The sequence below is a fragment of the Salmo salar genome, chromosome ssa19, assembly GCF_905237065.1.
Source record: "Salmo salar chromosome ssa19, Ssal_v3.1, whole genome shotgun sequence".
In the NCBI taxonomy this organism is placed as follows: Eukaryota; Metazoa; Chordata; class Actinopteri; order Salmoniformes; family Salmonidae; genus Salmo; species Salmo salar.
Genome location: NC_059460.1, coordinates 66709469 through 66721650, shown reverse-complemented (window position 1 = coordinate 66721650; position 12182 = coordinate 66709469). Strand labels below are relative to the sequence as shown.

The window sequence follows — 12182 nt, the reverse complement described above, 5'->3', positions numbered from 1 at the left end:
GAAGAGGTTTTTTGACCATTCAGGGATCTAATATCAAACAGTCATGAAATCATAAAAATGTCTACACTAAAGAATGTGAATCTGGTCATAAAAATACTTGTTGACAAGTTATGCATGAAAATGAAGATGCTTAAAATATGTGACATTTTGGAGACATTTCCGGACACTATAGGGGCCTCCTAGGCCTTGTTATGGATAAATGTCTATAAAGATAGGTTGATATAAGATATCTGCTTGTCACGTCCTGGCCAGTATAAGGTTAATTGGTATTGTAGTTTGGTCAGGACGTGGCAGAGGGTATTTGTTTTATGTGGTTCGGGGTGGTGTTTTGGAAAATAGGGTGTTTGATTTAGTATTTCCGGGTTTTTGGTTTATGGTCTGTGTTTATGTATTTCTATGCGTTATCTAGTTAGTTGTATGTCTATGTTTGGTTAATTGGGGTGGACTTCCAATTGAAGGCAGCTGTGTGGTGTTGCCTTTGATTGGAAGTCCTATATTAGTTGGGTGTGTTTGTTTGTCTAATTGTGGGAGATTGTCTTTGGATTGCTGTGTTGCCTTCAAGGCTGTCATTTTGTCTTTCATCGGTTTGCTTATTTTTTGTATACGTGTTTGTTTGTTTTTTTCCTTCTTTTCCGTTAAATAAAGAAGATGTGTATACACATACCTGCTGCGTTTTGGTCCGCCATTTCTAACGACAAGCGTGACACTGCTCCATTTGTGGGGCCCATGTTGACATGATGTTGGGGAATCAAGGGGGATATTGCCCAACTGAGCATCTCAGTGTACATCTCAATAAACACAATAGGCGTTTTGTTACATTTCAGTCTTCTGTGATGTATTTAAAGTGGCATATTGGGGTGAAAACTCACAAATGAATACATTTAAACTATATCTGACATGTTACTGGTGTCTTCTTTTTTAAGCCCCTAACCATGTGTGTGAGGTGTATACTTTTGTTTCTCAGTAGATTTGTTTAAGACTACCAAGAAACACTCTGTGTGCCCCTGATTTAGCCCAGTGCATTAAAATGTTATTAAAGGGGGTATAATGGATCTGTATAAGTCATAAGTAAAGGGCCCATCTTAAAGAGTACAACTACCCTTTCAAAAAGAGGATGGCATGATTGATTGAGACGCCACCCCAGGAGACCTCACGAGAACACATAAAAAACTGTTTTCTGACATTTTTGTTGTTGTTGCTGACCCTACATATGGATATGCCGAGCAGTCTTTTGGAAGTTCAGAGGTCATGAGATCTTCAGATGCCACAGGAGCCCACTGTTTTCAGACAGTTGTTCCGTCAGAGGCTCTTCCTGACACATCTCGTATGCATGCATTTCTAGACAATCTGGACATCCCCTGCCTCAATTCAGATGAACAAACCAATGGATGCCTCAATAAGTGATGATGAAGCTACTCTGGCAATCCAGTCCATGCAGAGCGGTAAAGCCCCTGGGCCTGATGACTTCCCTACTGAATTTTATAAAGCATTCTCCTCTAAATTATCCCCTATTCTCAGCTCAATGTACAATGAAATCCTTTCTAGTCAGAAACAGCCACAGACACTTACCCAGGCAACTATTTCGGTTTTGCTTAAAAAAGACAAGACTCCACTAGACTGTGACTCATACCACCCTATAAGCCTTTTGTGCTGCGATCAAAAAATTCTCACTTAGGTCCTCTCGTGCCGTTTAGAGAAAGTGATCCCTAATATAATTAACTCTGACCAACCCAGATTTATCTCAGGTAGGTAATCTATAATATGCGCCGACTATTTAATGTTCTTTATTCTGCCCACACAACTCTACAGCCAGAGGTTGTCATCTCTCTTGATGCTGGAAAGGCTTTTGACCGGGTTGAGTGGGAATATCTATTTACAGTACTAGAGAGATTTGGGTTTGGCCCGTCATTCCTTTCTTGGATTAAGATTTTGTATTCGTCCCCAGTGGCTTCTGTTCGCACCAACAATGTTACTTCTAGCTACTTCCCTCTCCACAGGGAGGCCAGGCAGGGTTGCTGTTAATCCCCTTCCCTATTTGATATGGCTATTGAGCCTCTTGCTATCGCCCTGCAGACGGAGGAGAGGATTAAGGGAATATTGAGGGGCAACATAACTCACAAGGTGTCCTTATATGCAGACAATCTTCTTTTATACACCTCTAACCCTGTGGAGCCTATACCCTATCTCTTGGACATGCTACAAAGTTTTGGAACATTCTCTGGTTATACGTTAAACCTAACAAAAAGTGTGCTCCTCCCCATTAATCAGTTAGCAGAAGGAATTGGGTATGCCAATTTCCCATTTAAGGTGGAGCATCAGGTCTTTACTTATTTGGGGATAAAGGTCACACTCATTTAAGGCTCTGTATAAACACAACTTCAAAACACTCCTGGAGCGCACTAAGCAGGATTTCATAAGGTGGACGTCTCTTCCCATTTCATTAACAGGTCACACTAATTCTGTTAAGATGACTGTACTACCTAGGTTTTTGTACTTATTCCAAATGATCCCCATCTTTCTGCCAAAGTCGATGTTCAAACAACTGGACAGCTACATTTCCAACTTCATTTGGAATAAGTCAAATCCACAAATGAGAAAGGTATACCTAGAGACACTTAAGCCCGCAGGCCGGGCTGGGCCTTCCCAATTTTTTACACTACTACTGGTCAGCAAATATATCTAAATGTGTTTATTGGGTTTCTACATTTGAAAACACGGATGGCCCAACTTGGGCAATCACAAAGTTTCAGTCAAGCCTTCCAACTTCTCCGGTCTTGCTCCTGTGCTCCCCAATGCCCATGAACCTTGGAACCCATGTTTTGAACCCCTTCATTTTCACTCAAGCCTACTAAGTGTCCAGTCGAGAGGTGCTTAGCTCTTAACCCTTATCTGAAGGGAACAATCTCCAGATTATACAACATAATACAGAACATTAATCCGCTTTCCTTTGCAAATACAAAATCTGCATGGAAGCAAGACATAGGTGGCGAGCTACCCGATGATAAATAGCAACAAAGTATTGAGTATATCCACACATTATAATTTTGCATAAGCCATGGGTTTATTCAGTTTCAGGTTTTGCACTGTCTCCATTACTCAAATGACAGATTGGCAAAAATATACCTAAATGTTGATCCCAAGTGTTTGAGATGCCACCAGAGTTCAGTGACTGTGGGACACATGTTTTGGTCATGCCAATCTTTGAGTGGCCTCTGGGACCCCATTTTTTAGGCATTCTCACATATGTGTAATACAACTGTTAGCCCCAACCCGGTCACTGCCATTTTTGGGGTACTTCCCCTAGACCAGAATTCTACCAGAATGCTACCTCGCTGCTTGCTCGCCACCTTGTCGTCTTTCACTGGAAGTCTGCAAAGCCGCCCTCCTTTATGCAGTGGGTTAAGGAGGTGATGTCATCTCTGCCTCTGGAGAAGGTTAGATACACTATGCATGAGCCCGACAAAAGTTTAACTTAACCTGGTCTCCCATTAATACAATACGTGGAGAGCCTGTCTTTTACTTAGTGTAACTTGCATATTTTGGTAAGCAGTGATGTCTGTTCTAGTGGCCATTTGTGCTGATAAGAATTTTTATATACATTTTTTTAACCATTGTTTTTGTTTCTAATACTGTTTTTCTGTTTTTCTTTCCTTTTTAACTTACTTTTATAGATGCCTTGGAGGGGATGGATGAAGGGAGGGGAGAATGAGGGGTTTGGGTTGTATTGTTTTTGTTGTTATATCTGAAAATCTGTAAATAAAGTTAAAAAAAAATGTAAATGATGGATTGACAAAAAGAGTGAAGTAAAAATACATGTCCTGTATAGTTGGCTAGTATAGCACAGTCTGTAACCCTGTAGCACATTTATATGTTTTGGTCACATCACTGCAGTTAGGGGTTATACTAATACTAAATGGTACTTCCTTACGGATCAACCTTACAGTATCATCACAATTTTACAACTGAGTATTGCAATTATTTAATTGAAGTACAAGATCAGAAGCTACATAACATGATACACACATGAGTCAGAGTATGCAAGATGGAAAGACAGCGACAACCATGCTTAGGAAATGTGACTACATGTTATACAGTATGTATAGATCACGCCATTCCACATGACCCATTTCAACTGAGAAGTTAAAAAGCCTTCTATCCTTTAATTCAGAAAATGGCTAAAATTACATGAATCGCCAATAGTGTCACAACGGCCCTGTACACACTTGGGTTATACAACCCATTTGATGCAACTGTTGTTACACAACAGAGTTTTTCCGTAGTGGTGGTTGTGTCAAAATCTTAGTCCAGACAAACTCAGATGTATCACAAAAATATCCATTGTGTCAAATGCATTGTACATTAGTTGCATTATCGGAGTGTATATGGGGCTAACTAGTGGTCGGTAGGGGCCTGCACAGGCAGGAATTTTAAGGCCAAATCCTACACTTGCCTGCGACATTTAGGCCCATTTAGGTCCTAACCTACCAAGACCAGATTGCTTCTGCCAAATTTAAAGCTCTACCCGAAACCCAAAATCAGAAATAACTTCCCCTGTTAGTAAAAACATTAGCTGCTCTTCGGTCTGTCACTCGCTCCCTGTGCACACGGATCTGAGTCGGTGAATATCCATAACAACGGCTCTGCTTGGGCTGCTCTGCTCAAAACTCAGACAAAAATCAGGGTACATTATTATTTTCTGTTAAATAATCTCTCCTGACTTATATTTGACAAGGTTGAAGCAATTCTGACACCATGTTATCATATTAGTCAGAAATGACTCTACTGCGTAGCAGAGCACGAGCAAATGGCTCAGCTTCAAAAAGTTGGTGATCAATTTTGTGATATCCGAGCCCTACCTGTACTCTAGTTATTGATTAAAAAAACAGACCCTACCCGGCCCTAATCCAATGTTTAATGTCGGGCCCCGTCGGGCTCGGGTAGCAGAGCTCTAGTGGTTGGAAACAAAAGTAATACAGACGTGACTATTAATACTGGACCTGACTGCAAGCACAATGAATTAAGAATGAATACAGCAATCTACAGTTGAAGTCAGAAGCTTACATACACTTAGGTTGGAGTCATTAAAACTCGTTTTTCAACCACTCCCCAATTTTTTGTTAACAAACTATAGTTTTAACAAGTCGGTTAGGACATCTACTTTGTGCATGACACAAGTAATTTATCCAACAATTGTTTACAGACAGATTATTTCACTGTATCACAATTCCAGTGGGTCAGAAGTTTACATACACTAAGTTGACTGGGCCTTTAAACAGCTTGGAAAATTCCAGAAAATTATGTCATGGCTTTAGAAGCTTCTGATAGGCTAATTTACATCATTTGAGTCAATTGGAGGTGTATCTGTGGATGTATTTCAAGGCCTACCTTCAAACTCAGTGCCTCTTTGCTTGACATCATAGGAAAATCAAAAGAAATCAGCCAAGACCTCAGAAAAAAATTGTAGACCTCCACAAGTCTGGTTCATCCTTGGGAGCAATTTCCAAACGCCTGAAGGTACCACGTTCATCTGTACAAACAATAGTACGCAGGTATAAACACCATGGGACCACACAGCCGTCATACCGCTCAGGAAGGAGACGCGCTCTGTCTCCTAGAGATGAACGTGCTTTGGTGCGAAAAGTGCAAATCAATCCCAGAACAACAGCAAAGGACCTTGTGAAGATGCTGGAGGAAACAGGTACAAAAGTATCTATATCCACAGTAAAACAAGTCCTATATCGACATAACCTGAAAGGCCGCTCAGCTAGGAAGAAGCCAGTGCTCCAAAACCGCCACAAAAAATCCAGACTTCAGTTTGCAACTGCACATGGGGACAAAGATCGTACTTTTTGGAGAAATGTCCTCTGGTCTGATGAAACAAAAATAGAACTGTTTGGCCATAATGACCATCGTTATGTTTGGAGGAAAAAGGGGGAGGCTTGCAAGCCGAAGAACACCATCCCAATCGTGAAGCACGGGGGTGGCAGCCTCATGTTGTGGGGGTGCTTTGCTGCAGGAGGGACTGGTGCACTTCACAAAATAGATGGCATCATGAGGGGGGAAACATATGTGGATATATTGAAGCAACATCTCAAGACATCAGTCAGGAAGTTAAAGCTTGGATGCAAATGGGTCTTCCAAATGGACAATGACCCCAAGCATACTTCCAAAGTTGTGGCAAAATGGCTTAAGGACAACAAAGTCAAGGTATTGGAGTGGCCATCACAAAGCCCTGACCTCAGTCCTATAGAAAATTTGTGGGCAGAACTGAAAAAGCGTGTGTGAGCAAGGAGGCCTACAAACCTGACTCAGTTACACCAGCTCTGTCAGGAGAAATGGGCCAAAATTCACCCAACTTATTGTGGGAAGCTTGTGGAAGGCTACCCGAAACGTTTGACCCAAGTTAAACAATTTAAAGGCAATGCTACGAAATACTAATTGAGTGTATGTAAACTTCTGACCCACTGGGAATGTGATGAAAGAAATAAAAGCTGAAATAAATCATTCTCTCGACTATTATTCTGACATTTTACATTCTTAAAATGAAGTGGTGATCCTAACTGACCTAGACTGGGATTTTTACTTGGATTAAATGTCAATAATTGTGAAAAACTGAGTTTAAATGTATTTGTCTTAGGTGTATGCAAACTTCTGACTTCAACTGTATGTCCTAAAATATGTGAGATACCGCTTTAACACAAAATGTACAGTATGAACCTAGAACTGGTCTAGATGCAGTGACAAATACCCAATATAAAACATGTAAAACTTCAAAAAGTAGAAAAGAAATTGTGCAAAATATTGTGTAAAATTCACAAGACAGTGCTGCAAAAAAGTATATGACAAATACATAGTATATCACAGTACACAACACACACACACCAGACATTTTCCCTTTAAAAAAACATTGCCCTCATAAAAAAACAGTTCTTCGACAGTGTATTTTCCAGCCATTTCCCAGGTTCCAACTGTTGTCTTTCGGGAACCTTTTAAAAATGAAATACACAACCTCAACGAATACAGAAAATGTAAAATGCCAACAAAAACAATTGGCAACAGTGGAGACTTGTTGTGATAAAGAAGCAGCCAAAGTGGAAAGAAACAGCATATCAACTGTTCCTTTCAGTGACCCTGAATGGCTTGGCATGTAAACAAAGACAGGATCAGATGGAAGAGGAGGAGGTAGGGAATGGCTCTGGAGAACGAGAGAAAAACAGAGAAGGGACAAGACATTTGACCTTTGGCTCAAATTGCTACAGACAGTGACATTGTGCAAACCAGTCAATCACAATCAGATAAAATACTTACAAAACAATTAGCAAAAACAAAAAGAACAGAATTGAATAAGATTGTATGAATATACTGAACAAAAATATAAACGCAACATCAAATAAAATCAAATGTATTTGTCACATACACTTGGTTAGCAGGTGTTAATGCAAGTGTAGCGAAATGCTTGTGCTTCTAGTTCCGACCATGCAGTAATTTCATTGATTGTACTGAGTTACAGTTCAAATGAGGAAATCAGTCAATTTAAATTAATTAATTAGGTCCTAATCTATGGATTTCACATGACTGGGAATACAGATACGCATCTGTTCGCTGCTCTGGCACCCCAATGGTGGAACAAGCTCCCTCACGATGCCAGGACAGCGGAGTCAATCACCACCTTCCGGAGACACCTGAAACCCCACCTCTTTAAGGAATACCTAGGATAGGATAAAGTAATCCTTCTAACCCCCCCCCCTTAAAAGATTTAGATGCACTATTGTAAAGTGGCTGTTCCACTGGATATCATAAGGTGAATGCACCAATTTGTAAGTCGCTCTGGATAAGAGCGTCTGCTAAATGACTTAAATGTAAATGTAATCTGTTGGTCACAAATAACTTTAAAAAAAATGGGCCTCACAATAGGCCTCAGGATCTCGTCACAGTATTTTTGTGCATTCAAATTGCCATCGATAAAATGCAATTGGGTTTGTTGTCAGTAGCTTATACCTGCCCATACCATAACCCCACCACCACCATGGGGCACTCTGTTCCCAACGTTGACATCAGGAAACTGCTCGCCCACACAATGCCATGCACGTGGTCTGTGGTTGTGAGGCCGGTAGGACGTACAGGAAAATTCTCTAAAACGATGTTGAAAGCAGCTTATGGTAGAGAAATGAACATTCAATTCTCTGGCAACAGCTCTGGTGGACATTCCTGCAGTGAGCATGCTAATTGCACGCTCCCTCAAACCCTGAGAGATCTGTGGCATTGTGCTGTGTGACAAAACTGCACATTTTAGAGTGGCCTTTTATTGTCCCCAACACAAGGGGGGACAATGCCACACCTGACAGGTGTGGCATATCAGTTTCTTGATATGCCACACCTGTCAGGTGGATGGATTAACTTGGCAAAGGAAAAATACTCACTAACAGGGTTATAAACAAATGTGCACAACATTGTAGAGAAGTATGCTTTTTGTGCATATGGAACATTTCTGGGTACTTTTATTTCAACTCATGAAACATAGGACCATCATTTTACATGTTGCGTTTGTATTTTTGTTCAGTGTACATATTAGTCTTAATATGCATTATAACAGCATCATGCTTAAATCTGTCAGTTCAAGTGTACCCTGTTTTTTTGTATAGTATGATTTGGCTGTATGTACCAACGATGTACACTAGATGACTGACAGGGGGTGCTGTTTTGAAACCACCTCACATCCATCTTGGCACTCCCCCACCAATGTAATGTGGGAAGCTCTAGAAATGCATTCGTTTTTGACACATTTATTCTACTAGAGACACCTTAATGCATACTTTTAAATTATATTATGTGAGCTAAACATACAATATATACACTACCGTTCAAAAGTTTGGGGTCACTTAGAAATGTCCTTGTTTTTGAAAGAAAACCACATTTTTGTCCATTAAAATAACATCAAATTGATCAGAAATATAGTGTAGACATTGCTATGTTGTAAATTACTATTGTAGCTGGAAACGGTAGATTTTTTTATTGAATATCTACATAGGCGCACAGATGCCCATTTACAACAATCATCACAACTTCGTTCCAATAGCACGTTGTACTAGCTAATCCAAGTTTATCATTTTAAAAGGCTAATTTATCAAGAAAACCCTTTTGCAATTATGAGCACAGCTGAAAACGGTTGTTCTGATTAAAGAAGACTGGCCTTCTTTAGACTAGTTGAGTATCTGGAGCATCAGCATTTGTGGGTTCGCTTACAGGCTCAAAATGGCCAGAAACAAATAACTTTCTTCTGAAACTCGTCAGTCTATTCTTGTTCTGAGAAATGAAGGCTATTCCATGTGAGAAATTTCCAAGAAACTGAAGATCTCGTACAACACTGTGTACGAGTCCCGTGTGGCTCAGTTGGTAGAGCATGGTGTTTGCAACGCCAGGGTTGTGGGTTCGATTCCCACAGGGGACCAGTACGGAGAAAAAAAAATGTATGAAATGTATGCATTCACTACTGTAAGTCGCTCTGGATAAGAGCGTCTGCTAAATGACTAAAATGTAAATGTGCTCCTCCCTTCACAGAACAGCGTAACCCATCTCTGACCAGAAAAGAAAGAGGAGTGGGAGGCCCTGGTGCACAACTGAGAAAGAGGACAAGTACATTACAGTGTCTAGTTTGACAAACAGATGCCTCACAAGTCCTCAACTGGCAGCTTCACTAATTAGTACCCGCAAAACACCAGTCTCAACGCCAACAGTGAAGAGGTGACTCCGGGATGCTGGCCTTCTAGGCAGTCATAGTCATTTACAACATTAACAATGTCTACACTGTATTTCTGATCAATTTGATGTTATTTTACTGGACAAAAACAAGGACATTTCTAAGTGACCCCAAACCTTTCAACGGTAGTGTATATATTTTACATTTAGCTCACATAATATAATTTAAAAGTATGCATTAATTAAGGTGTCTCTAGTAGAATAAATGTGTCAAAAACAAATGCATTTCTTTCAAAAACAAGGACATTTCTAAGTGACCCCAAACTTTTGAATGGTAGTGTATATTTTCAGAAAGTACTAATGTTACTGTCGCCACTACAACAAAAAAATAAATGAATGTAATTTTGTCCTTAACATTTAAATGAAATACTGTAGAATTCCATTCATTCCTATGGAGGACTGCTTTTCTGAGGAGTGCCAATATGGCCAACTGGTGGCTTCAAAGCATCTCATTGGCCAATACAAAGCATCAGAATTCCAGGGTTTATATACAGTGGTTCTTCCTTTAAAAGTTGTCATACTGCAGCACACCTTGTGGGCTGCAGCAGAATTCTATGGCACGTTATTTAAGTGTCAGCCATTGTTGCCATTAATGCTAGTTAGTGCTAGTTTGACCACCAGATGGCATTTGAGAGTATTTAATATTGGCTGTACTAGAGAATTTGAAACTTTTTTGTAAGAACACAGTATATGGGATTGATTCTAAGAAATTTAGCTTAATTTGATAAATATTATGGTGTTTCTATTCCAAGAAAAACGAAACCCTCGGGGTTTCCATTAGGAAAATATAGTGCTGTACAAAGTGACCGGTCGGAAGTAGACTACTAAGAGCAAAATAATCCTAACATTTCCACACCTTAACCTGTTAGGGCTAGGGGGCAGCATTTGCACGTCTGGATAAAAAAATGTACCCGATTTAATCTGGTTACTAATCCTACCCAGTAACTAGAATATGCATATACTTATTATATATGGATAGAAAACACTCTAAAGTTTCTAAAACTGTTTGAATGGTGTCTGTGAGTATAACAGAACTCATTTGGCAGGCAAAACCCTGAGACATTTTCTGACAGGAAGTGGATACCTGATGTGTTGTATTGACTTTAAACCTATCCCATTGAAAAACACAGGGGCTGAGGAATATTTTGGCACTTCCTATTGCTTCCACTAGATGTCACCAGCCTTTACAAAGTGTTTTGAGTCTTCTGGAGGGAGATCTGACCGAACAAGAGCCATGGAACGATGATGTCCCATTAGACACCTGGCGCGCGAGTTCATGTTGGGTACCCTCGTTCCAATACGTTATAAAAGAGTATGCATTCGTCCACCTTGAATATTATTCATGTTCTGGTTAACCTGTTGGGTCTAGGGGGCAGCATTTGCACGTCTGGATAAAAAAAATGTACCCGATTTAATCTGGTTACTAATCCTACCCAGTAACTAGAATATGCATATACTTATTATATATGGATAGAAAACACTCTAAAGTTTCCAAAACTGTTTGAATGGTGTCTGTGAGTATAACAGAACTCATTTGGCAGGCAAAACCCTGAGACATTTTCTGACAGGAAGTGGATACCTGATGTGTTGTATTGACTTTAAACCTATCCCATTGAAAAATACAGGGGTTTAGGAATATTTTGGCACTTCCTATTGCTTCCACTAGATGTCACCAGCCTTTACAAAGTGTTTTGAGTCTTCTGGAGGGAGATCTGACCGAACAAGAGCCATGGAACGGTGATGTCCCATTAGACACCTGGCGCGCTACTTCATGTTGGGTACCCTCGTTCCAATACGTTATAAAAGACTATGCATTCGTCCACCTTGAATATTATTCATGTTCTGGTTAAAAAGGCCCTAATGATTTATGCTATACAACGTTTGACATGTTTGAACGAACGGAAATATATTTTTTCCCCTCGTTCATGACGAGAAGTCCGGCTGGCTTACATCATGTGCTAACGAGACGGAGATTTTTGGACATAAATGATGAGCTTTTTTGAACAAAACTACATTCGTTATGGACCTGTGATACCTGGAAGTGACATCTGATGAAGAGAATCAAAGGTAATGGATTATTTACATAGTATTTTCGATTTTAGATCTCCCCAACATGACGTCTAGTCTGTATCGCAACGCGTATTTTTCTGGGCACAGTGCTCAGATTATTGCAAAGTGTGATTTCCCAGTAAGGTTATTTTTAAATCTGGCAAGTTGATTGCGTTCAAAAGATGTAAATCTATAATTCTTTAAATGACAATATAATATTTTACCAATGTTTTCTAATTTTAATTATTTAATTTGTGACGCTGACTTGACTGCCGGTTATTGGAGGGAAACGATTTCCTCAACATCAATGCCATAGTAAAACGCTGTTTTTGGATATAAATATCAACTTGATAGAACTAAAAATGCATGCATTGTCT

At 39.9% G+C, this 12182-nt stretch overlaps 1 protein-coding gene across 5 annotated transcripts in view; it reads right to left on the bottom strand.

Moving 5' to 3' along the window:
* Nucleotides 1-1127: 1127 nt before the first annotated feature.
* LOC106579418 (transient receptor potential cation channel subfamily M member 4) overlaps nt 1128-12182 on the bottom strand; it is a 115916-nt gene continuing 104861 nt past the window's right edge. For 2 of the 5 annotated variants that reach the window (XR_006760774.1, XM_014159312.2), the window contains 2 exons: nt 3664-3750; nt 1128-3425 (listed from right to left, as the gene is read on the bottom strand). Coding sequence is in view for 4 of the 5 variants with exons in the window: in XM_014159312.2 (XP_014014787.2) it covers nt 3414-3425; nt 3664-3750 (99 nt within the window). In the remaining variant the exon portion in view is untranslated. Of the gene's footprint in view, nt 3751-6410; nt 7196-12182 lie in introns of those variants that run through there. The other 3 variants (XM_014159310.2, XM_014159309.2, XM_014159313.2) reach the window with 3 other exon arrangements.